Source organism: Salmo salar, chromosome ssa02 (genome assembly GCF_905237065.1).
Source record: "Salmo salar chromosome ssa02, Ssal_v3.1, whole genome shotgun sequence".
Lineage (NCBI taxonomy): Eukaryota > Metazoa > Chordata > Actinopteri > Salmoniformes > Salmonidae > Salmo > Salmo salar.
The window spans coordinates 77546279-77574220 of record NC_059443.1 but is presented as its reverse complement, the minus strand read 5'-3'; the positions used below and the strand labels follow the sequence as shown (position 1 = coordinate 77574220).

General features: G+C 41.8%; 1 protein-coding gene across 2 annotated transcripts in view; it reads right to left on the bottom strand.

The window, feature by feature from the left end:
* LOC106594578 (perforin-1) overlaps window positions 1-18356 on the bottom strand; it is a 32169-nt gene extending 13813 nt beyond the window's left edge. For both annotated transcript variants that reach the window (XM_045710432.1, XM_045710434.1), the window contains exons 1-3: window positions 18148-18356; window positions 11826-12179; window positions 11494-11733 (exon numbers count right to left, since the gene is read on the bottom strand). In XM_045710432.1, coding sequence (XP_045566388.1) covers window positions 11494-11733; window positions 11826-12172 — 587 coding nt within the window. In that variant the 5' untranslated portion in view covers window positions 12173-12179; window positions 18148-18356. The remainder of the gene's footprint in view (window positions 1-11493; window positions 11734-11825; window positions 12180-18147) is intronic.
* Window positions 18357-27942: the final 9586 nt, after the last annotated feature.

The following is a 27942-nucleotide window of genomic DNA, read 5'->3' as shown; positions in this document are numbered from 1 at the left end:
ATTCGGTCCATTAATGGTTGATGTGAGAGGAGACAAGTCCGGGACAATCTCGTAAGGACGGGTGACCTGTCCGCAGGAGCCATCGGCGATTCTGCTTGCCCCGGGAAACTGATCAACGAGCTCGACTAAAAAAAAGGTAAGCAGAGCCTGTTAAAAAAAATCTGCATATTATATTATAGTCTTTATCCAAATTTTGATCAGTAGTACTGGGCGTGAGTATGAATTACTGTTAATATTGCATTAAAGTGTATAATCAAATGTCAAGGCTGAGTACAAGGATATTTGGTGTTTTATGCCTGAATTGTGATCAAGTCGCGTCAGTGTACCTGGGACTGGTCAAGTAAAGGTTGACTAGGTAGCGTCAGAACTGGGATTGATCACATTGGGATTGGTAATCAGATCAAGTCGCGTCAGTAATACTGGGATTGATCTCGTTAGGGCCAAGTAGCGTCAGTGAGAAACTGGGATTAGTTAGAATTAGCCGAGTCGCGTCAGTATAACTGGGATCGGCAACCGAGTAGCGTCAATTGTATTGGGATCGGTATAACTAACTAAGTAGCGTCAGTAAGTCTGGGATTGGGTAGAATTAGTCGAGTCGCGTCAGTATAACTGGGATCGACAACCGAGTAGCGTCAATTGAATTGGGATCGGTATAACTACTCAAGTAGCGTCAGCAAACTAGGATTGGCAACATGTATCTGTGAGTTTTTGTCCGGCTGAAGTGGCGTTTAGTTGGAGACATAAATATACAGTCAGATACATTGGGATTGTGCATTCCGTGAAATTGGGACAGACTGAAGTGACTCTCAGTCTGGAGCGCCAATACACAGTCGGGTGCATGTAAATTAACCTGGAAATATCCGTGAGATTGGGACAACTGAAGTAGTCATCAGTTAGGAGCGCCAATATACAGTCGGATAATTTGGTATATTGTAGTGTTGATTGAGCATTTCACAGGTCTCCTTTTAATCAATTTAATTTCATTTGTATAATTTTTAAGAATTACTGAGTGAATTGTGGTCAGCCGCCGTGCTGTTGGTATTGTCCTGGGTTATTTCAACAATACAATTAACAATTGTCTTGATAAGGGTTGAAGTGGTTGTTATTCTGCTACTGTAATATAGACAGTTCATTAAATTAAATTATAATTTTTGGCACTTTGTCTACGAGGGTGGGGGACCAGAGATAAGTCTGTGTCAGCACCGAGAATACATCGCTGGTTTTGACCAACGACGGGCTAAGTATACAAAGATAGAGGGACATTAGTGTGGGTAATAAAATGGCAACCATTCCACCAACCAAACTTAAATTTAGCGAATATTTAGATCAGAAGATACAGGATAGAGCGGGGGGAAAGGAACATTATAAAGCAATAAGGTTGTGATGGAGGAAGGTTTGAAGGAAGCAGTTGAGAAGGGAATAGAAAGTGAAAAGGACAGAAACAGGAACCACATGTTTAAGAAGGAAGAAAAAAAAAACAGAGAAAAGGAAGACACCGTCAGGGGCCCAGATAACGTGGCGAGTGGAAAGGGGGTACCTGGTGGGAGTGAAAGACAGGTTTGTTGGGTGGGTAACAGTAATACCAGAGCAATACCAAAGGCACGAGAGGATGCCAAGTCAGTCATGAAGTGGCTGCAAATCAGTAACAAGCACCTGAGACAGGTGGAGGAGAGATTCGGGATAGTATACAAATTTGGGTAGGTGTGCAGGCCCCAATCTCAGGGCCTCGTGGAACGCGCCACTCAAACCTTTAAGGCTAAATAGCTAAGGTATGTGCAGGTTTGAATATGCCTGGTCCACCAAGGGAGGGAGGTCATATGCCCGCCCTTGATGTACAACAAATTGTAATGTCTGTATGTGAGAGAACTGACGGAACTTTCTGCAGCTCTCTCCACACAGATCCGCAAGGTCAAAGAGGGGGAGCTGTTGGGAGACTCGTCACCACTGAAGGTAAAAGTTGGGGACTGGGTGAGGGTCAAAGTCCACAAGAGAAAGTGTCTGGAACCCAGGTGGACTGGGCCGTACGAAGTGAAGGAAGTTACTTCACACTCTGTCCAGGTCAAAGGTAAATCAGGAGCACCTTGGCACCACCTTACACATTGCACTCCAGCCCCAACCCCTTCCAGAACTTTGACTGAAACCAGGGCCGATTTGCGCGCCCTACATAAATTCGATTCCAACCACTGAAACCTTAGTTGGGGAAAATGGGACAATGGCTTCCGTTTCCATGACCTAAGGCACCACGCCCAGGGTCGGGGTACCTCCCTCCCTGGGAGAGGCTGGGGATATCAGCTCCCCTGTTTGTTATTTTTGTGAGTGTACACTACTAGGCTGATCACCACCGCTATTGACCATGGTCAGGCTGATAGGGGCCTAATGTTTCCTTTGCTTCAGGTGGAAGACACTGAACCCGAGTATGCATTCGAATAGTTTAGTTTTCACGCCTGCCACGCGGGAGGCCCGGGTTCGGATCCCAGCCCATGCACCATGGGACTAAAATGTAAGAAGATACAGGTGGAGTTAATTTTAAATTAACAGGGAAGGTGCACATTAAACACAGTTGTGTATAATGGCAGGGTATTCCTAACAAACAGAATGGGTCGGTTTGCAGACAAACTGAAGGGGTTTTAACGTTTTAAGCAATCTTGGGTCAAATTGGTTAAATAGTACGTTAAAATATGGGGTTTCATAGATTGAAGTACAGTATTGTATCCAAGGGTAGCGCATGTTCAATTAAGTTTAAAACTAATGATTGGGGGGAGTACAATGGAAGTATAAGCATTTTTAGGTTTTGTTTGTAGTTAACTTTTGGGTTTCTGAATCGGTGTAGTATGAGGAAATGCTGATCAAGTGGTTATTTTATGGAATATGGAGCGCTTAGCTCTTTGGGGAAAAATTCCTAGGGACAGGATATCTTAAAGGGGTATACACACATGGCATTTTGAAGTTTTGTTTTCTGAGTTTTAATTAAGCACGTGAAATTATTTTGATAGGGAATGTTCTGGGAACTTGAGATACAAAATGTAGGTAAGGTTATTAGCTTTCATTTGTCTAATGTAGTAAGAAAGAAAAAACGGTTCTGAAAAGGGGGTATGACTTTTTGACCCCACTGGTGACTTTTCCTTTTGTGGTCTGATCAGCCGCAATGAAAAGCCATTGGATGGTGAATTTAAGGTCATTTGGGATACTAACTTTAAGGAAATTTGGAGAACTGATAATTATGATGGAGTTAAAGTTCTTAGACAATTGATAATTTGAACCAATGAGAAGACAAAATGACGAAAAGGGTACAATAATTTTTCTTTGGGGAGTAGTTCAGATTAGTCATTTTGATCTGATTATGTTACGTGAATATCGTTTGATAAGTAGGGGTACTTTTTACATTATCTAGATAAGTTTATTTTTCCTTAGGAAGTCAGCTGTGGTTGTATTTAGTGGAAGAGATTTAACACAACAAGACTGGAATTAATATAATAGTAACATTATATTTTGTTGTTAAATAAGTTTTAAATGGTAGACTTATGTCAAGCATTAGGATATATTCTAAGCCAACAGGACAGGAATATATGACATCTGTAGGGAATCCAGGATTATTGAGGGTATCGAGATAAATTTAGGTAGATGTGTAATAAGATCATAAGACATTTGGTACTCCCCTGCACTGCTGAGACCTTGATGGGTTGGAAGTAGAAGGTGGAGAGCATAAACAAGGAAGAGAAGATAAAAGTAACATAGAAGAATTAGATAACGGTTAGTGAGTGGAGACCAGCATAGTTAAATTATAAACAGGTGAGGACAGAAATAACACTGGGAGAGACAGAAAAGACATAAGAATAGAAGATAGCAGGATAATTTTGTTAGGTTCATTTAGTTAGGATATTAATACATGGAGAGACTATCGGCTCCATAGGCATGTATTATAGTTTTGATTTTAAGTTATGTTTGGTAAAATTCGCTAGGAAAAGATATGATAATTTAGTTGAAAGAAGTTGTTCAATCTTAAAGAAGATAGGACACTTGATAGAGAAATGCACAGGGTAGCTAAGGATGAATGCCCCAGGGAGAATTGGACATGTGGTATATGAAAGGGGGCAATCCTACAAGAGAAGGGCTGACATAAGGATAATTTACTAACCTTACAAAAGACATTGTTAAGAAATGCAGCAAAATTGATACATGGCTTGAGCCATGTATAAATAGGGGGAGTATGGTAGAGCAGGCGATAGAACAGGATAGGATGCTACTAGAAAAAAAACATTTTTGTAGAATTTCCATGCCAACATTTAGAAATGGACTTATTGAACTATTCCGAATTGAGGGGAAGAAGGGGTGTTTAAAAATAACAGATAAGCATAGCAAATGGGTAGAAGTGTTCCCAACTTACTTGGTGGACAAGATTATGGTAACAAAAAAATGAGGACAAGATATTATCCCTAGTGTTGATACTGGGATCTATCTCTTTAAATGATGGATGACATTTTAGCTAATTAGGTAGAGCCTATAGAATGCCAGAGTTAGAGATACCAGAACAGGTAGACATAGAAGTGAAGAAATACTAGCAGAGCACATGAGAAGACTGTTTTTTAACCAAACCCGTATGTCCAAGATTTTGTGTCCAACAGGTGAATTACAGGAGAAGGTGATTCACTCAATCCAACCAGGAGACTGGGTGTGGATCCAGTCCCTGAGGAGAAAAAACTGGAAGCAGCCCCGTTGGGAAGGCCCATACCAGGTTCTGTTAAACCACTGCCTTTGCCATTAGAAAAGCTGAGAGAGTCACTTGGGTCCACGTTACCCACTGCAAAAAGGTATGTACACATATGAGCACTGATGATCACACACAGAGTTAGGAGAAGAACCGAGAACCAATAAGGTCCGGGGGTTACCTCCTTAACGAAGATTTCCTATCCCGACCGTTCATCACTGTGTGTGCTCCTAGAGGTGTGAGTATGGGGTGGTACCAAGCAGAGAGACTAAGGGCAGGAGAGGGTTGACGGTTTTTGGGAAGAGTAGAGACTCTGAGCTGCATCATAGTCTAATCTTTCTGATACATTCAGATCCAACACCTACGGGTACTAATCATAGGATACCGTTGTCATTGAGAAGAAGTAAAAGATAAACTATATAATACACTGATGAGTGACATACAGAATAAGGAATCAAAGAAGATCAAGATGTAGAATTTAAGGTAAACATTAAACAATTTTCTGGGGAAGCAGACAACTGTACAGGAATATGGGTTGGCCAGATTGAAGTACTCAGCCAACCCACCTCGGTTCACCTAAATTCCTGATGAGCACCAGTGTTATAGATACAAGAATGGCACCGAGAATTAAGATGATTTTAATGGCTGGAAAGGTAATTGTTAATGTGACTGACTTAGGTTTGAAAGCACAGGAGAAAATGTTTAACCTCATAGCACCTACAACTGATGAAGGGTGGGCTAGTACCAGCAAAGGACGCATACGACAGGAATTACCAAAAAGGGTGGTTAGGAACTTGCGCCCTGGGGTTATTGGTCCAACCAGTTCGAATTACTATCAGAGACCAGTTGTAGGAGGCTAAAGAAGGTACAGGAGGAGTTTTGATCAGGATGGGATTAGCTTTGTCTAGATGGATGCTATTGGCATCCTCAGGGAGGTTCCAGATGAATACAAAGTTATGAATCAAATATGTGAAGGCTTTAACACTACATTATGTTGGTAGTTGACAATAAATAATAATGTGGATTGAATTAATGACATCTTTTAATCAACAGAGATTCATGAATGAAACAGGGGATGCAGTAAAGAGGTTCCCTGACCAATTATCCGCCACCTCCCTCATGACCTGGTAAAATAGACTGACTCTCGATAGGTTACGGGCAAAGAGGATGGTGTAGGTAGAATGATTAGGTTCATTGCTGTACGTACATTTCTGATAACACAGCTCATGTTTGGAAAATGGAAAAGTGTTGCAAGAACTGTATTATGGGCTGCTTTCACCTGTATGAGTGTGTTTGTGTTGTGTGGTTGTTGTTTGGTCCCGTGTGCAAGAGGTTTAATCACCAGAACTCTAGAGAGATGGATAACGGAGCAGATGGTGAGCTACGGACCGAGTCAAAGTTCAGATCAATGAGACGACAAGTACCTACCGCCGAGCAAGGTGGAAGATTCATTCAAATATGAGGAGCACATGTTAGATGAGACCATCTATTGGGACGCATGAATTAGTTTGAATTTGTGTGAAATTTCTGAATCCAGTAAAAATAGATGTGTTATAATGTATGTGAAATATCTAGCAAAACGGGTGGATTGTAATGGGAATGATATGATTTTAATCCCTATTGAGACTTGACAAGCGATCTGCTGAGATGAAGGGTGAAAAGGGGGACTCACAAAATTTGTCTCTGACAAACTTCCGTTTGTTTGTTTTCACTCCCGCTTTGCTGCAGCCTGTTCCCCTTTTTCTTTGTCACGTCTTGCAGACGTGAAGAGGGGGTTTTGTAATAAAGATAATCTAACGTTTTACCTAATGATATATAAGGAGGGCATTTGCACAACATGTTTCACAACAGCACACAACAAAATTCCAGAGACATATTGAGCAACCAACTGATACCAATCACGACCACACCCAGAGGACAGATGGCTGACTTAAGCACTCACACAAAAATGTCAAGACATGAAAGCGCCCTAGCCACACGAACTGACCACTGGTGTAAAAAACAACATTCCATGAATATCGCAACCACCCAGACACGAATTACCAGAAATACACACATACACACACACACACTTAGGTGTGTTGGACACCGAGGACAAAGGACACTGCCAAGGGCCAATGGGAAGTCGACACCACCTGGAGAATGGACCGTCCCTCCACTCATCGACCAGTCAGGAGAGCGGACCTAGACTCAACCCACGTCAACACACTGTTATTTCATTGTATAAATTGGATGCACACTATGTTTCGGGGCTCTCTTCTGCTAGTTCCCTATGAGCTAAACGAAGGAGTCCGTGCACGCTTTGCCAAATATCTTTGTCTCATAATAAACTGCCTTACTATAAACTGAATCCACCCGGTCCAGCGTCTTGACTTGGTCTCCTTCTCAAGTAACTGATCATCAACACATCTAGTTCCGACAGTGCAGCAACATCTAACAAGTAATATCTAACAATTCCTTAATACACACAAATCTAAGTAAAGGAATGGAATAAGAATATATAAATATGAATATATGGATGACCGGCATAGGCTAAGATGCAATAGATAGTATAGAATACATATGAGATGTGTAATGCAAGATATGTAAACACCATTAAAGTGGCATTATTAAAGTGACTAGTGATCCATTTATTAAAGTGACCAATGATTTCAAGTCTGTATGTAGGCAGCAATCTCTCTGTGTTAGTGATGGCTGTTTAACAGTCTGATGACCTTGAGATAGAATCAATATTTCAGTCTCTTGGTCCCAGCTTTGATGCACCTGTACTGACCTCGCATTCAGGATTGTAGCGTGGTGAACAGGCAGTGGCTTGTGTCCTTGATGATCTTTTTGGCCTTCCAGTGACATCGGGTGCTATAGATGTCCTGGAGGGCAGGTAGTTTAACCCCGGTGATGTGTTGTGCAGACCGCCCCAACCTCTGGAGTGCCCTGTGGTTGTGGGCGGTGCAGTTGCCATACCAGGCGGTAATACAGCCCGACAGGATGCTCCCAATTGTGCATCTGTAAAAGTTTGTGAGGGTTTTAGGTGACAAGCCAAATTTCTTGAGCATCCTGAGTTTGAAGAGGTGCTGTTGCGCCTTCTTCACCACACTCTCTGTGTGGGTGGACCATTTCAGTTTGTCAGTGATATGTACTCCGAGGAACTTAAAACTTTCTACCGTCTCAACTGCTGTCCCTGTCGATGTAGATGGGGGGTGCTCTCTCTGCTGATTCCTGAATTCCATGATCATCTCCTTTGTTTTGTTGACGTTGAGTGAGAGGTTATTTTTCTGACACCACACTCCGAGAGCCCTCACCTCCTCCCTGTAGGCTCGTCGTTGTCGGTAATCAAGCCTACTACTGTTGTGTCGTCTGCAAACTTGATGATTGAGCTGGAGACGTGCATGGCCACGCAGTCATGGGTGAATAGGGAGTACAGGAGGGGGCTGAGCACGCATCCTTGTGGGGCCCCAGTGTTGAGGATCAGGAAAGTGGAGATGTGTTCTACCTTCACCACCTGGGGGCGGCCTGTCAGGAAGTCCAGGACCCAATTTCACAGGGCGGGGTTGAGACCCAGGGCCTCAAGCTTAATGATGAGCTTGGAGGGTACTGTGAGTTTAAATGCTGAGCTATAATCAATGAACAGCATTCTTACATAGGTATTCCTCTTGTCCAGATGGGATAGGGCAGTCTGATGGCGATTGCATCGTCTGTGGACCTATTGGGGCGGTATGTAAATTAGAGTGGGTCTATGGTGACAGGTAAAGTGCAGGTGATATGATCCTTAACTAGTCTCTCAAAGCACTTCATGATGACAGAAGTGAGTGCTAAGAGGCTATAGTCTTTTAGTTCAGTTACCTTTGCCTTCTTGGATACAGGAACAATGGTGGCCATCTTGAAGCATGTGGAGACAGCAGACTTGGATTGGGAGAGATTTAATATCTCCGTAAACACAACAGCCAGCAGGTCTGTACATGCTTTGAGGATGCGGCTAGGGATGCCATCTGGGCCAGCAGCCTTGTGAGGGTTAACACGTTTAAATGTCTTACTTACGTCGGCCACGGAGAAGGAGAGAACCCACAGACCTTGGTAGTGGCACTCTAGTATCCTCAAAGTGGGCAAAGAAGGTGTTTCGTTTGTCTGGAAGCAAGACGTCGGTGTTCGCGACGTGGCTGGTTTTCCTTTTGTAGCCGGTGATTGTCTGTAGACCCTGCCACATACGTCTCATGTCTGAGCCGTTGAAATGCGACTCCACTTTGTCTTTATACTGACATTTTGCTTGTTTGATTGCCTTACAGAGGAAATAACTACAATGTTTGTATTCGGCCATATTCCCAGTCGCCTTGCCATGGTTTAATGTGGTGGTATGCGCTTTCAGTTTTGCGCAAATGCTGCCATCTATCCAAGGTTTCTGGTTAGGGTAGGTATTATTAGTCACAGTGGGTACAACATCTCCTAAACACTTCCTTATAAACTCACTCACCGAATCAGCGTATACGTCGATATTATTCTCTGATGCTACCCGGAACATATTCCAGTCCGCTTGATCAAACAATCTTGAAGTGTGGATTCCGATTGGTCAGACCAGCGTTGAATTGTCCTTAGCACGGGTACTTCCTGTTTGAGTTTCTGCCTATTGGAAGGTAGGCGCAAAATGGAGTCGTGGTCAGATTTGCCAAAAGGAGGGCCAGGGAGGACTTTGTATGCATTGCGGAAGTTAGAGTAACAGTGGTCCAGTGTTTTTCCAGCGCAAGTGCTACAGTGGATATGCTGAAATAATTTAGGTAGCATTGTTCTCAAATTTGCTTTGTTAATATCCCCAGCTACAGTAAATGCAGCCTCAGGATATATGGTTCCCAGTTTGCATAAAGTCCAGTGAAGTTCCTTGAGGGTCGTCGTGGTATCGGCTTGAGGCGGGGATATACATGTCTGAGACAATAACCGAAGATAATTATCTTGGGATATAATACGGTGGACATTTGATTGTGAGGAATTCTTGGTCAGGTGAACAACAGGACTTGAGTTCATGTATATTGTTACAATTACACCATGAGTCGTTAATCATGAAACATACACCGCCGCCCTTCTTCTTCCCGGAGAGATGTTTATTCCTGTCGGCGCGATGCACTGAAAATCCAGGTGGCTGTACCGACTCCGACAACATGTCCCGAGAGAGCCATGTTGTCGTGAAACAGAGTATGTTACAATCCCTGATGTCTCTTTGGAAAGCAACCCTTGACCTGATTTTGTCGACTTTGTTATCTAGGGACTGGACATTAGCGAATAATATACTCGGAAGCGGTGGTTGTTGTGTGCGCCCCCTGAAGTCTCAATAGAAGACCGCTCCTCCGGCGACTTTGTTTAGGGTTGACGTCTGAAATCAATTCAAATGGTTGTGCAGACAAAGGATCCGCTTCTGGAAAGTCGTGTTCCCGGTCGTAATGCTGGTAAATGATTCAGGAGTAACATTAAAGTAACATTAAAGTAACATTAAAACAAATTATACAACTATACAGAAAATGCTCAAATTGCTGAATTAAATCAACGATGACAGAGAGAATAGTCAGATTAACTGATAACTAGAATAGCAGTGCAGATCTTTTACTAAGTGCAGAGATGTATTATAGATACTGAATGTGTAGTTATCCTTTTCTGTAATACACATGATTTCCAGTATTCTGTGTTATATATGAAACTCATACATGTGTATGACCTTTTTAAGTGCCAGTGTTGAATGTTATGGTTAAAGTTTGACAGCATTCTGGGCCGGGGACACACTGACAATGTATCTGTGACACTGTGGCTGCGTTTAAACAGGCACACCAACTATGATCTTTTGCCCAATTATTGAAAATCTGATCTGATTAGTCAAAATACCAAAAAAGATTGTTGGTTTAAAAGTAGAGAATGTCATCCCTGCCCAGTCCTGCATAATTATTTGACTATCAGTTACAGAAAGATGAGATTCTTGCAGAAAGTGTATGGTTTTCAATAGATATATTCTTAATTTTTAAACAAGGTGATAGATGCAATTGACAGAAAAATCGGATTTAAAGCTTTAAATCAGAGATACTTTAGTTTTTCCAGCAAGCCAACCCTGGAATGAGCTCCCTACAACACAACAGTCCAAAGACTTCCTTATGCGTGGAATGGAAATAACTAATTGGATGAGCTCTCAGAGTTTAAATTGACCCACTTGCTGTGCTTTTTGATACTTTCTAGCTGGGTTATCACTGCACTTAGACCTGTATGGGCTAAGAGAGATTCATGCCTGGGGTTAAGCAGCTATTAAAACATGCACAACTAAGCCCAGGGCTAGCTGGTCCTGTCCATAGGAGGGTTAGCACTGCCTTTTCAGAGCAAGCCAATCACTTCCTCCAACCTAAAACAATCGTTAAAGAATGTTCTGTAAAATTATGTTATATTCTCAGCACAGTAAAAAATTCTCCGTTTTTTTCAGGGAAGCAATGATGTTTTTGGGGATATTCTCAGAACGTTTTGTCATGGTACCCTGGAGGTTTTGTCTAGTTCCCGGTTTGTTCCATGGATGTCCCCGAATACGTTTTTATGACGTTCTTGGGATGCAGTTGAATGGTCCCCTGGAGGTTTTTGTCTAGCTAAAATGTTGTCATTTTTACATTTTGCATCCCCATTTTGTAAAAAAATCACATGAGATCATGTTGATTTCACATTTTGTTTCATTTTTTTTGTGTCACATGTTATCACATAAGATCAGATGTGAAATGTTGTATCTGTTTGGGAAGCGCTATAAAAGTTTAACAAATCATCATTATTGTTATTATTACCTGTAGTGACGGCAGCAGAGATTCTGTGAGAAGAAAGAGTGGTGGTCCTCTTCGGTCTTGGTTGTGGCAAAGATGGCTACATCAGACTGGGACCCTCCCATCTCTATGCTAGCACCCACATCCTTCTCCACACTCACACTCACCAGTCCTACAGGTACGCTTACAGACACCTTTGCCTCATTACTCAAACCCCCCTTCCATTTTGTAGAGATCTTGTTGGTAGTGGACTGTGCCAGGTTACTGGAGGAGAGGAGAGCAGAGGAGAGGAGAGATGTTTACTGTCAAAAAAGAAAACTTCCATCAAGTAAACAGACAGAAACTATCCTACTCACCTGACAGAGGCATGAGAGTGGCTGGAGATATCCTCAATACAGTGGCTGTAGGGCCTCCAGTCTACAACAGACAGGGGTATTTTCTGCAGCTCGTTCCCCTGTAGGGGGTTACTACACAGTGTACAGGTTTTACTGGGGGACAGGTAGGTCTTCAAGTCGATCAGGTAGGCCCCTTTACGTTTCAGGGTCACCACATCGAAACCCTCCCCTGCCAGGTTGTGACCGGGGTCAAAGGGTGCGGAGTCACACTGGGATTGGCTGGCAGTACGACAGGTGAGGGCGGAGTCCAGTTGAGAAAGGAGAAGGAGGAGAGGAAGGGAGAAGAGGGGAGGGGCTGGAACGGACATTACTGAACTAAAGGGAGGGTGGCGAGGCAGAAGAGAGAGAGAAAAAGGAGGAGAGCGATTATGAGAGGAGTGGGGAAGAAAATGGCAGAGACAGAAGGGATGAGAGAAAGTGAGAGGTGTGGGGGAGAGAGAAGGAGAAAGAGAATGTTTAAACTCCATGATGTGAAGGTCTTTGTTACGTGAAATGAAAGCGCTATATACAGTGCATTCGGAAAGTAATCAGACCCCTTGACTTTTTCCACATGTTGTTACGTTACAGCCTGATTCCAAAATTGATTAAATAAAAAATGCTCGTCAATACCCTGTAATGACAAAGCAGCCCTTACTCCTACAGCTCTGGCATCGGTGTACAAAGCAAATGGACGACGGGAATCCGGAGCAGCTAGCACTGGTTCAGAGACAAAAAGGGTTCCAGCATTATGTAACCCGAAAGGGAGATGAAGGATGTCCCAGAGGACAAGGTAGAGGTAGGAAATGTCATCAGGAGTGACAAATGCAGGCAATTATTTGGCACGCACGGAGAGACCTACAAATATCCCTTCTGCATATTGAACTTGCTAGCTTACTTAGCAGCACCAAGACAGTCAACACAATCATCGACCCTGGGCAAAGGGTACGAGTCCAACTTAGTAATGGTATTGACTTTGCCAAAATCGAAACAAAACCAGAGACCCATCCTCCTTAGGTGCCAATATAACGCTAAGGTGCTGCAAAAGATTTGATTTCGTGTTCAAGGTACTAATATGCAGGTTGAACTCCACGGAATGTTGCCATATTGTAGAATTCTGTGCTCAAGCATGAACTCATCCTCACTGCAGAGTTTCTCTCTCTTTTCAGTATTCACTCAATAAGCATGTTGTTTGGTTTAGGCAGAGTCCCCAACGCCAATGTTTGAGTTGGCACATCTGAGAATGAACCCTGATATTCTAAAAGCAGTGCAACAATGTTGCCTTTTTCCTCTGCTGGTAGGTGTGCCAAAAATACATCAAGGTTTTCCAGAATCTCTGAGTTGCTCAGCTGTCCAACAGGTACAGGGTCTATTGGGCTTTCCTTATGCTCTGAATGAGTACTGGGCTTTTCTCGTGTTCTCAAGGAAGACTATAGTCAATAGTGACGGGAGTGGCCACAGGCAGAAGATCACTACCGGTTTCCACCGACTTCTCCGCAGTTAGTGAGGGATATATAAGATTTTTGCAATTCGTTCCAGTCATTGGCAGCAGAGAACTGGAAGGAAAGGCGGCAAAGGAGGTGTTGGCTTTACTCTGTTCAGAAATCAGCTCCTTCCTAGACATTGAAGTATCAACTGTTGGGACCCTCACTTCTTTCAGTGGTCCTACAAACTCACTCACCTTTGGTGTTTTGAAAGGAGAGGTCAACTCAGGGGGTTGACTGAAACAGGATCACACATAAATGTCTCAGACATTTAGAGATCGCTGACATCCTCCTCAACACTAGACTTTCTCCCTGCAAATTTCTTAGACATAGCATGTGTAACGGCACACGCTGGGAACACTCTAGGGTACATTTATGATAACCCATCAGTTTCCTCTACTCAGGATTCTATACAAATGACAGGATTTGTAACAACCTTCCCTCCAGCCAAATCATTTCCCAAAATGAATGACACCCCCTTCACTGGTAGGCTAGGGGGTGTAGTTAACTACTGGGTTCTTTGTTTGATAAGGTCGTTTTAGGTAACAACCCCTTAATGAAGGCAATTCTTGAACTGCTCGAGTGTCTTTAAATCCTCAAGGTCTTTAATACCTCTCCACTAAAAAATACATGGTTGTTCCCTTATGAATTCAACACGGCTTTGCGATTGTCTTTTGTCATTGTAACGGCTGTCTTCAGAAATGGACCAAGGCGCAGCAGGTATGTGAATACTCATATTTAATTTCAAATAAGGAGTAAAGCATCCACTTAACAAAACAATAAAGGTGACAACAACAACAGTTCTGCAGGCTATAAACGCAGTGCAAAAACAACCACCCACAACCCCAAAGAAAAACACACACACCTATATAGGACTTCCAATCAAAGGCAACTCAACACACCTGCCTTCAATTGGAAGTCCCAATCAACAACACAATCATTCACACACACAAAAACTGCCACGTCCTGACCCCAAAACTAATACAATAGCTCCATCTGCTGGTCAGGACGTGACAGTCATTTATGAAACTTTTGTCTGTATGCTTCTGGGACAAACTCGTAAGCCTGAAGGATATCAGCTTTACAGCTTTACTGTCATAATCTGAACTCTGGTCAAGAGATAAAGCGATGTACATTTTCTGAGCTTTTCCCACAAGAACACTTTGGAGGAGCAGTGACCAAATATCTCGTGGCCATTTTAGGGATGTGGCAATCCACTCAAACAGAGTAAAATATACGCCCACCTCCTTTTCGTTGAAAGGCGGTACATGTCGGCTGTTCCAACCAAGATCAAACTCTGTTGAGGGTGCAGGATGGCCTGACTTGATTCGGAGTACTTCCAGATCTATCTCCTTTCGTCGCACTTCCAGCTCCATCTCTTTTAATCAAATGACATGCACACATTCTTCTTGTTCTAGTCTGGTTGCACGTTCTCTTTCCCTTTCCTGGTGCTCAAGTCTGAATTTCTGTTGCTCCAATCTCTCTTCACGTTCTCTTTCCCTTTCCTGGTGCTCAAGCTCTAATTTCAGTTTGTTCCCATTTTACCTTTAGTTCTACCTCAGTTGCATGTCTACGGGGTGTACTCTACCACCCGTTGGATCCTTTCCGTCATCCTCCCTCTCCGGAAGGATTTCCTCCTCAACCAAAGCAGTTGGACTACTGCTTTTGAATTGGCATGTGCAACTTTGATGTCATTATGCTTTGCAATGATGAGCAGAATCGCCTTTGTACATTTATCTAGAATCTCCCATGTAGAGTTTTCCACAAATGCTTCTAGTTTAAAGTCCACTATTTTATTTTATTATTAGCCTGTGTGTTTATGCAACTTTCAAAATGATTCCTTTTATCTTATAACCCCTCTGGGCAGTTGGGTGTCAGTGACAGAAACTCTACCAATTATTTTTTTGAACACTAAAATATCTGGGCACGGTAGGGCTTCAACTAGGTGATTAGATGAAACAGTATCCCGGACGAGCCTCCATTTTGTTACGTTCCCCCGCAAGAAACCAAAACTTGTTGCTCAAACAGAAGGGGAAACTAACAAAGATTCACTAACAACAACCAAAACAAAACAGGTGGGGTTCTAGGAGGGGTTCTGAAAGACACTCATGGAGGTGTCCACTGAAAGTTGACTATCAACAACAACTGGGACCAAAAAAACACCCACTATGAGCACCCACTAAATTTGCCAAAGAAGAGGTAAACAAAATAAAAACCAACACTTAACTTAAAAAGGAAGCAAACCAAAAAGTGGAGCAAAACAAAAACAGGGAAGAAATAGGGAGAGCCAACTAAAGGTTAACCCTCCACATCTCTCAAGCCGCTCTTCAATATCACCTGTGCCAGCACAGTTGAAAAACCTTCTGACTAACGAGATGACAGCCAGCACAGGTCTAACACATACTTAATAACAAGGTGACACCAATTGGTGCGCCCAGCGTGCCAACGTCCAACCTCTAAATATACATGGAAAACCGAAGCCTGTAAATGCTAGCAAGCTAGTTTCATCATATTACCTCAAGAACACAATACACTAATGACATGAAATCCTGACACCACAAAACATAATTTACACAGTATGTGACTAATATTTATACAAGTAAGGTACAAGGTTTTCAGAGGTTACAATCTCCTTTTAGTGAATTTTGTACATTTAAAGGGGAAATCCACTCCACTTTTTTCGTTTAGCCCAATGTGGTAAAATTACCCCACTGTTGTAAAATATAAGGACAACAACCACAGAGCCACTGCCTGTTCACCCCGCTATCATCCAAAAGGCGAGGTCAGTACTGGTGCATTAAACCTGGGACCGAGAGACTGAAAAACAGCTTATATCTCAAGGCCATCAGACTGTTAAACAGCCATCAGTAGCACCTTAGAGGCGGCTGCTCTATATACATAGACTTGAAATCACAGACCACTTTAATAATGGAACACTGGTTACTTTAATAATGTTTACATATCTCATATACTGTATTCTATTCTACTGTATCTTAGTTTGCTGCTCTGACATTGCTCTTCTTAATTCCATTCCTTTACTTGGGTTGTTGTGAAATTGTTAGATATTACTTGTTAGATATTACTGCACTGTTGGAGCTAGAAGCACAAGCATTTCTCTACACCTGCAATAACATCTGTTTAAACACGTATATTTGTGACCAATAACATTTGATTTGATCTGTCAGCTCCATTTGCACAGAATGTGTAGACCCCTTTATCTGACTCAAGAGCTTCCACAGTAAACGCTGTAAGGATAATCTCTCAGTGAAAGCTCCCCGGTCCTGTACCCATCGAACAAAAATATAATTTTCTACCAAAATTATTTCCTACTTTACTTTTGGTCATTCATGTATTGTTTTGAGCTTACAGCGGTGGTCTCCCATCCAAGTACTAACCAGGCCCGACGCTGCTCAGCCAACGAGATCAGACGAGATCAAGCATGTGAGATCACTGCACCTGTACATAGCCCATCTATAATTTAGCCCAAACTACTACCTCTTCCCCTACTGTATTTATTTATTTTATTTATTTTGCTCCTTTGCACCATATTATTTATATTTTATCTCTGAACTTTCTTTAAACTACAAATCTACCATTCCAGTGTTTTTCTTGCTATACTTTATTTACTTTGCCACCATGGCATTTTTTTGCCTTTACCTCCCTTATCTCACATCATTTGATCACATTGTATATAGTCTTATTTTTTTTTTCTACTGCATCATTGATTGTATGTTGTTTTACTCCATGTGTAACTCTGTGTTTTTGTATGTTGTCGAACTGCTTTTCTTTATCTTGGCCAGGTCGCAATTGTAAATGAGAACTTGTTCTCAACTTGCCTACCTGGTTAAATAAAGGTGAAATAAATAAAATAAATAAATAAATAAAAAATGTACATGGTGATATGGCCACAAGTGTATTTTCTACCACATTTGCTCCCTGATTTACGACCTTGGCTCATCGCTGGGGGGGGGGGTTCAGTTTTGTGTGAGTATTTAATCTCTCATTCATGTATTGAATCACTCATTCATGTATTGAATCACTCATTCACGTATTTAATCACTCAATCACTTGTTCATCAACCCTTCAGTATTCTGTAAGTGTATGTTCTTTTGTGATAGGTGTGTGTCAGAGTGTGTGTATTTAGTATAAGGGCTTTCCAGAACCTATGTTTTCCCCTGAGATGCCGTTTGTCTGTCGACATACAACCATTGTACGTGCTTGTAAATGTGCATGTAATCCTATGTGTTTATATATACTGCGTGGGTGTGTGGCCATTAGCCTGTGTGGGCGTTGTACAAGTTGTGACCTTGAGTTTGTGTGTCCTTGTGGATTTCAACAGTCCTGCTAGAGTTCATTGGCAACAAAATCTTATCTCCTTACTCTTGGCAGAAGTCCAAAAAACAGACTTTCTGCTGGTTTTATAACTTCTCCACAGAAAGTCTCCGGAATTACAGAATAGCAATTAGATTATTATTATTATTACTTATTATTAAAATTACAGAATCTCATTATTATGAATTATCATTGGGATTACATAGTCTTCTCAACAACAAACACATACACCGGAGTTGTTGAACCAAAAGATAATGATTAGGTGAAATATTTAGCGTTTTACAGTTATTCTGACAATTGCCAGTGCCAAACCTTTGTTTGGTTAATAGGCTAGTGACAATTTAAAAGTCACGCCACTCTAATGATTTTGGATTGAATTGAAATACACAACTATGATATGAAAAAACACAATTGAAATCTGTGAAGTCGGAAATCTGACAAAGATTCCTCTGAATCTAAACCTTGTCATTAAAGGCTTTAAATCCACTCACCTGTTTGAATTGGTGTGAGTGGTTCTTCAGCTGAGTTCGTCCTCAGATCTGGAGTCAGTGACGAAGTCTGTTACTCCCTCCTCCGTCTGTCTGTTTTTCTCTACAGCCAGGGATGGTCTTTTACACAGAACAGCTGACTTTCTGACTATGACAAACTTTTCCTGTCACGTCCTGACCAGTTTAAAGGTTATTTGTTATGGTAGTTTGGTCAGGACGTGGCAGAGGGTATTTGTTTTATGTGGTTCGGGGTGGTGGTTTTGTAGAAGGGTATTTGATTTATGTATTCCGGGGTTTCTGGGCACTGTTCTATGTTAATGTATTTCTGTTTAGTCTAGTTAGTTGTATTTCTATGTTTAGGTTAATGGGGGTTGGACTCTCAATTGGAGGCAGGTGTTTCTCGTTGCCTCTGATTGGGAGTCCTATATATGGGTAATTGTTTGGTGTAGTGTTTGTGGGAGATTGTTTTTTGTTTTGCCTGTGTGAGCCTTACAAGACTGTTTTGTTGATCGTTCGTTCTTATTTTGTTATTTTGGTGTTCACTTTAGTTTAAAATAAATATCAAGATGAGCATCCACATTCCTGCTGCGTTTTGGTCCTCCATTCCCGACGACAACCGTGACATTTCCAGAAAACTTTCCTAACGCTAGAGTCCTTAACCGTTTACACTATTGGAAATTGGCCTATATTAATAGAGCTACATTGGGGGAAAAAAGTATTTGATCCCCTGCTGATTTTGTACGTTTGCCCACTTACAAAGAAATGATCAGTCTATAATTTTAATGGTAGGTTTATTTGAACAGTGAGAGACAGAATAACAACAAAAAAATCCAGAAAAACACATGTAAAAAATGTTATAAAATGATTTGCATTGTAATGAGGGAAATAAGTATTTGACCCCTCTGCAAAACATGACTTAGTACTTGGTGGCAAAACCCTTGTTGGCAATCAGAGGTCAGACGTTTATTGTAGTTGGCCACCAGGTTTGCACACATCTCAGGAGGGATTTTGTTCCACTCCTCTTTGCAGATCTTCTCCAAGTCATTAAGGTTTCGAGGCTGACGTTTGGCAACTCGAACCTTCAGCTCCCTCCACAGATTTTCTATGGGATTAAGGTCTGGAGACTGGCTAGGCCACTCCGGGACCTTAATGTGCTTCTTCTTGAGCCACTCCTTTGTTGCCTTGGCCATGTATTTTGGGTCATTTTCATGCTGGAATACCCATCCACGACATATTTTCAATGCCCTGGCTGAGGGAAGGAGGTTCTCATCCAAGATTTGACGGTACATGGCCCCGTCTATCGTCCCTTTGATGCGGTGAAGTTGTCCTGTCCCCATAGCAGAAAAACACCCCCAAACATAATGTTTCCACCTCCATGTTTGACGATGGAGATGGTGTTCTTGGGGTCATAGGCAGCATTCCTCCTCCTCCAAAAGAGTTGAGTTGATGCCAAAGAGCTCCATTTTGGTCTCATCTGACCACAACACTTTCACCAGTTGTCCTCTGAATCATTCAGATGTTCATTGGCAAACTTCAGATGGGCCTGTATATGTGCTTTCTTGAGCAGGGGGACCTTGCGGGCGCTGCAGGACTTCAGTCCTTCACGGCGTAGTGTGTTACCAATTGATTTATTGGTGACTATGGTCCCAGCTGCCTTGAGATCATTGACAAGACCCTCCCGTGTAGTTCTGGGCTGATTCCTCACTGTTCACATGATCATTGCAACTCCACGAGGTGAGATCTTGCATGGAGCCTGTTGGGTCGCGTCAATTCGAATCTGGTATCAGAACAAAATAGTCAGCACAGAGTAACTTCTGATTTCTTTGTACTTTAATTAATGCAAACACTTGAATGGTAAATATGAAGTTCGTATATACGGGCTCACTGTGACACCACGCAGGGCAGACAGAGAACTGGAATGACATCACAAGTTTTTCTTGAAATACTTCTTGACAGACTTAGTTCCCTCTCCCTGAGGGCCTGTCATAGTAGAGGCTTGGGTGTGCTTTAGACTTACTCCAGCCTATTGTTGGCGTGCAGGCTGGTCCCAGCCTCTAGACGCATCTTTGTTGCCAAGCATAGTTGTCTTCTAGCTTATCTTCGTGTGTGTACCCGAGAGTCAGACACTCAAGGACAGTGCCTGTTCTTATGCCACAGCCATTCTCCCCTCTATCAGTTCCTCACATACACCTGTCCTTGAGCGGCCCCACAACCAGGCATTGTGTGTGTGTCACGAGTCTACTTAGCCTACACTACCAGCCAGCAACCCTCCAGTTAGTCATGTCTATTATATGTTGCTCATTCTATGTTAATACAATATAAACCTCTTATGTTTAGCATTAGTATTCATAAGTTATGCACCACAACTAGTTTAAGAAAATATAACCCAACAAGCCCCAGGCTGAGGGATATTGACAGTTCTTTTGTGTTTCTTCCATTTGCGAATAATCGCACCAAATGTTGTCACCTTCTCACCAAGCTGCTTGGTGATGGTCTTGTAGCCCATTCCAGCCTTGTGTAGGTCTACAATCTTGTCCCTGACATCCTTGGAGAGCTCTTTGGCCTTGGCCATGGTGGAGAGTTTGGAATCTGATTGATTGATTGCTTCTGTGGACAGGTGTCTTTTATACAGGTAACAAGCTGTGGTTAGGAGCACTCACTTTAAGAGTGTACTCCTAATCTCAGCTCGTTACCTGTATAAAAGACACCTGGGAGCCAAAAATCTTTCTGATTGAGAGGGGGTCAAATACTTATTTCCCTCATTAAAATGCAAATCAATTTATAACATTTTCAACATACGTTTTTCTGGATATTTTTGTTGTTATTCTGTCTCTCACTGTTCAAATAAACCTACCATTAAAATTATAGACTGATAATTTTTTTGTAAGTGGGCAAACAAACAAAATCAGCAGGGGATCAAATACTTTTTTCCCCCACTGTACATTTAAATGTTTTTACAGAATAATAATGAATGTATATGCATAACCATGGTAGCAATCAAAAGGGAACAGTTGGAGATTAAGGGAAAATGATTAGACTAAAGGTGAGGACAAAACAGTTAAGACTGAATCCAAACATACTGTTGATTTTATGTGCATTTTACATTTACATTTACTTTTCACCACATTTTTTGATAACTAAATATGAAAATACTCTGGATACATTCAGTAACATGATAAGAATTTTAATGGAAAACATCATCAATTATTTGAAAGCGTGTTCTATGACAACATGGCTAGCTAAGTTACAAAATACGATCTTACAGTGTTAGTTTTTCACGAGGAAATTCAGAGAAGCTGATCGTAATTTCTGTGTACATACAGTATGAAAAGGTGCTATCTAGAACCTAAAAGGGTTCTTTGGCTGTCCCCATTGGAGAACCCTTTGAAGAACCTTTTTTTAGTTCCAGGTAGAACCCTATCGGGTTCCATATATAACTCTTTCCCCAGAGGGTTCTACATGGAACCCAAGAGAGTTCAAATCAAAATCAAATCAAATTGTATTGGTCACATACACATGTTATTGCGGGTGTAGCGAAATGCTTGTGTTCCTAGCTCCAACAGTGCAGTAGGAACTAACAATTCACAACAATACACACAAATCTTAAAGTAAAATAATGGAATTAAGAAATATATCAATATTAGATTGAGCAATGTCGGAGTGGCATTGGCTAAAATATCGTAGAATAGAATACAGTTTATACATATGAGACGAGAAAAGCAGTATGTAAACATTATTAAAGTGAATAGTGTTCCATTATTAAAGTGACCAGTGATTCCATCTAGGTAAATGGGGCAGCAGCCTCTAAGGTGCAGGGTTGAGTAACCGGGTGGTTGCCGGCTAGTGATGGCTATTTAACATTCTGATGGCCTTGAGATAGAAGATGTTTTTAGGTCTCTCGGTCCCAGCTTTGATGCACCTGTACTGACCTAGCCTTTTGGATGGTAGCGGGGTGAACAGGCCGTGGCTCGGGTGGTTGATGTCCTTGATGATACTTTTGGCCTTCCTGTGACATCGGGTGCTATAGATGTCCTGGAGAGCAGATAGTGTGCCCCCGGTGATGCGTTGGGCAGACCGTACTACACTCTGGAGAGCCCTGGGGTTGCGGGCGGTGCAGTTGCCGCACCAGGTGGTGATACAGCCTGACAGGATGCTCTCAATTGTGCATCTGTAAAAGTGTGAGGGTTTTAGGGGCCAGGCCAAATTTATTCAGCCTCCTGAGGTTGAAGAGGCACCCGTGCGCCTTCTTCACCACACTGTCTGTTTGGGTAGTGGGTAGTTTTCACATTCTCCACTGTGGTCCATCGATGTGGATAGGGGTGTGCTCCCTCTACTGTTTCCTGAAGTCCACGATCAGCTCCTTTGTTTTGTTGACATTGAGTGCGAGGTGTTTTCCTGGCACCACTCTCCCTGATGAACTCAGTCACCGTATCTAAGAGTGTAGAATACAGTGTAGAATACAGTGTAGAGTAGAGTGTGGAATAGAGTGTGGAATAGAGTGTGGATTAGAGTGTGGAATACAGTGTGGAATAGAGTGCGGTGAATGGTGTGTGCGAAATGGAGTGTGGAATGGAGTGTGGAATAGAGTGTAGGATAGAGTATAGGATAGAGTATAGGATAGAGTGCGGAATAGTGTGTGGAATAGAGTGTAGAATGGAGTGTGGAATAGAGTGTGGAATAGAGTGTAGGACAGAGTGTGGAATAGTGTGTGGAATGGAGTGTGGAATAGAGTGTGGAATGGAGTGTGGAATAGTGTGTAGAATGGAGTGTGGAATGGAGTGGGGAATAGAGTCACGAATGCATTCAGATGCGTGATCACCACCAGATTTCTTCACAAGAGGACATACATAGGCTCATTCTGTTCAGAACAACCCAGGGTATGATGTCATGTCATCTTGTAACTGTACATCAGACAAAGTGATCCTGAACGTTGACACTGACTGTATATGACATTAGTTTTATCACATGAAATGTGAAGTGCACATTTGGACTAACGGATGTTTGGCTTGCTTGTATGACATCAAGTCAGTATATAATATAATCCTCAACATCCTCTTCATTATCAGCTCCTTTGTTTTGTTGACATTGAGTGAGAGGTTATTTTCCTGGCACCACTCTCCCTGATGAACTCAGTTTTTCTCAAAAGCTACCCGGAACTGGATTATGTTCCGTGAAACATTTATAAGAAATAGAAACAGAAACTGTTAGTAGCTTAGAAGAAACAGTAGACACTTAGAAGAAACAGAAGACACTTAGAAGAAACAGCAGACACTTAGAAGAAACAGCAGACACTTAGAAGAAACAGTAGACACTTAGAAGAAACAGAAGACACTTAGAAGAAACAGTAGACACTTAGAAGAAACAGTAGACACTTAGAAGAAACAGTAGACACTTAGAAGAAACAGTAGACACTTAACCTGTTGGGGGTAGGGGGCAGTATTTACACGGCCGGATAAAAAACGTACCCGATTTAATCTGGTTATTACTACTGCCCAGAAACTAGAATATGCATATAATTATTGGCTTTGGATAGAAAACACCCTAAAGTTTCTAAAACTGTTTGAATGGTGTCTGTGAGTATAACAGAACTCAAATGGCAGGTCAAAACCTGAGAGATTCCTTTACAGAAAGTGGCCTGTCTGACCATTTCTTGAGCTTCTTTGACTCTGTTTATTAACAGAGGATATCTGCTGTAACGTGACACTTCCTACGTATTCCATAGGCTCTCAGAACGCGGGAAAAAGCTGAATGATGTAATTCCAGCCACTGGCTGAAAAACATTAGCTCTTTTGGCAAGTGGTCTATCAAGGGACAGTGGGCTGAGGCGCATGCACGAGTCGACCCCGTCTTTGTTATTTTCTTTCGTCTGTTTGAACCGAAAAACAGATTCCCGGTCGGAATATTATCGCTTTTTTTGAGATAAATGGCATAAAAATTGATTTTAAACAGCGGTTGACATGCTTCGAAGTACGGTAATGGAATAGTTAGAATTTTTTGTCACGAAATTGCGTCGTGCGCACGACCCTTATTTACCATTCGGATAGTGTCTGGAACGCACGAACAAAACAGAGGATATTTGAACTTAACGATGGATTATTTGGGACCAAACCAACATTTGTTATTGAAGTAGAAGTCCTGGGAGTGCATTCTGACGAAGACAGCAAAGGTAATAACATTTTTGTTATAGTAAATCTGATTTTGGTGAGGGCTAAACTTGGCGGGTGTCTAAATGGCTAGCCCTGTGATGCTGGGCTATCTACTTAGAATATTGCAAAATGTGCTTTCACCGAAAAGCTATTTTAAAATCGGACATAGCGAGTGCATAGAGGAGTTCTGTATCTATAATTCTTAAAATAATTGTTCTGTTTTTTGTGAACGTTTATCGTGAGTAATTTAGTAAATTCACCGGAAGTTTGCGGGGGGTATGCTAGTTCTGAACGTCACATGCTAATGTAAAAAGCTGGTTTTTGATAGAAATATGAACTTGATTGAACAAAACATGCATGTATTGTATAACATAATGTCCTAGGGTTGTCATCTGATGAAGATCATCAAAGGTTAGTGCTGCATTTAGCTGTGGTTTGGGTTTATGTTACATTACATGCTAGCTTGAAAAATGGGTGTCTGATTATTTCTGGCTGGGTACTCTGCTGACATAATCTAATGTTTTGCTTTCGTTGTAAAGCCTTTTTGAAATCGGACAGTGTGGTTAGATTAACGAGAGTCTTGTCTTTAAAATGGTGTAAAATAGTCATATGTTTGAGAAATTGAAGTAATAGCATTTCTAAGGTATTTGAATAACGCGCCATGGGATTCAACTGGCTGTTGAGTAGGTGGGACGCAAGCGTCCCACCTAGCCCATAGAGGTTAAAGACAAGACTCTCCTTTATCTAATCACACTGTCCGATTTCAAAAAGGCTTTACAGCGAAAGCAAAACATTAGATTATGTCAGCAGAGTACCCAGCCAGAAATAATCAGACACCCATTTTTCAAGCTAGCATATAATGTCACGAAAACCCAGAAGACAGCTAAATGCAGCACTAACCTTTGATGATCTTCATCAGATGACACACCTAGGACATTATGTTATACAATACATGCATGTTTTGTTCAATCAAGTTCATATTTATATCAAAAAACAGCTTTTTACATTAGCATGTGACGTTCAGAACTAGCATATCCCCCGCAAACTTCCGGGGAATTTACTAACAATTTACTAAATTACTCACGATAAACGTTCACAAAAAGCATAACAATTATTTTAAGAATTATAGATACAGAACTCCTCTATGCACTCGATATGTCCGATTTTAAAATCGCTTTTTGGTGAAAGCACATTTTGCAATATTCTAAGTACATAGCCCAGCCATGACGGGCTAGCCATTTAGACACCCGGCAAGTTTAGCCTTCACCAAAATCAGATTTACTATAACAAAAATGTTATTACCTTTGTTGTCTTCGTCAGAATGCACTCCCAGGACTGCTACTTCAATAACAAATGTTGGTTTGGTCCCAAATAATCCATCGTTATATCCGAATAGCGACGTTTTGTTCGTGCGTTCCAGAAACTATCCGAAATGGTAAATCAGGGTCGTGCGCATGGCGCAATTTGTGACAAAAAAATTCTAAATATTCCATTACCGTACTTCGAAGCATGTCAACCGCTGTTTAAAATCAATTTTTATGCAATTTATCTCATAAAAAAGCGATAATATTCAGACCGGGAATCTCCTTTTCGGCAAACAGAGGAAAAATCACAAAGACGGGGGCGGCCAGTGCACGCGCCTAAGCCCACAGTCCCTTGATCGGCCACTTGAGAAAGGCGATAATGTGTTTCAGCCTGGGGCTGGAATGACGACATTCAGGTTTTTCCCGGGCTCTGAGAGCCTATGGAATACGTAGGAAGTGTCACGTTAGAGCAGAGATCCTTTGTAATAGATAAAGATGGCAAAGAAGTTCAAGAAATGGTCAGACAGGCCACTTCCTGTAAAGGAATCTCTCAGGTTTTGACCTGCCATTTGAGTTCTGTTATACTCACAGACACCATTCAAACAGTTTTAGAAACTTTGGAGTGTTTTCTATCCAAAGCCAATAATTATATGCATATTCTAGTTACTGGGCAGGAGTAGTAACCAGATTAAATCGGGTACGTTTTTTATCCAGCCGTGAAAATACTGCCCCCTAGCCATAACAGGATATTCTAGTTACTGGGCAGGAGTAGTAACCAGATTAAATCGGGTACGTTTTTTATCCGGCTGTGTCAATACTGCCCCCTAGCCCTAACAGGTTAAAATAGCTTTTCGGTGAAAGCACATTTTGCAATATTCTGAGAACATAGCCCGGCATCACAGGGCTAGCTATTTAGACAGCCAGCAAGTTTAGCCTTCACCAAACTCCGATTTACTATTAGAAAAGTTTGATTACCTTTGGTGTTCTTCGTCAGAATGCACTCCCAGGACTGCTACTTCAATAACAAATGTTGGTTTGGTTCAAAATAATCCATAGTTATATCCAAATAGCGGCGTTTTGTTCGTGCGTTCAAGACACTATCCGAAGTGTAAATAAGGGTCACGCGCATGACGCATTTCGTGACCAAAAAATTCTAAATATTCCATTACCGTACTTCGAAGCATGTCAACCGCTGTTTAAAATCAATTTTTATGCCATTTTTCTTGTAAAAAAGCGATAATATTCCGACCAGGAGTGGTGGTTTTTGTTCAAAGATAAAACATGGAGTCCATTCGTACACGAGCCTGAGTCTCACAGTACTGTGACCAGACACTATCCAAACGCGCTACTTTTTTTCAGCCAGAGCCTGCAAAGCCACGATTCAGCTTTTTGCCGCCTTCTGAGAGCCCATGGGAGCCGTAGGAAGTGTCACGTAACAGCAGAGATCCCCTGTAATGGATAGAGATAATCAAGAAGGCCAAGAAATTGACAGACAGGGCACTTCCTGCATGGAATCTTCTCAGGTTTTGGCCTGCCAAATGAGTTCTGTTATACTCACAGACACCATTCAAACAGTTTTAGAAACTTTGGAGTGTTTTCTATCCAAAGCTAATAATTATATGCATATTCTAGTTTCTGGGCAGGAGTAATAATCAGATTAAATCGGGTACTTTTTTTATCCGGCCGTGAAAATACTGCGCCCTAGCCATAACAGGTTAAACCATTTTGCCACAACTTTGGAAGTATGCTTGGGGTAATTGTCCATTTGGAAGACCCATTTGCGACCAAGCTTTAACTTCCTGACTGATGTCTTGAGATGTTGTTTCAATATATTCACATAATTTTCCATTCTCATGATGTCATCTATTTTGTGAAGTGCACCAGTCCCTCTTGCAACAAAGCACCCCCACAACATGATGCTGCCACGCCCGTGCTTCACGGTTGGGATGGTGTTCTTCGGCTTGCAAGCCTCCTCCTTTTTCCTCCAAACATAACGATGGTGATTATGGCCAAACAGTTCTATTTTTGTTTCATCAGACCAGAGGACATTTCTCCAAAAACTACGATCTTTGTCCCCATGTGCAGTTGCAAGCCGTAGTCTGGCTTTTTATGGTGGTTTTGGAGCAGTGGCTTCTTCCTTGCTGAGAGGCCATTCATGTTATGTCGATATAGGACTCGTTTGACTGTGGATATAGATAATTTTGTACCTGTTTCCTCCAGCATCTTCACAAGGTCCTTTGCTGTTGTTCTGGGATTGATTTGCAGTTTTCACACCAAAGTACGTTCATCTCTAGGAGGCAAAAAGCGTCTCCTTACTTAGCGGTATGACGGCTGCGTGGTCCCATGGT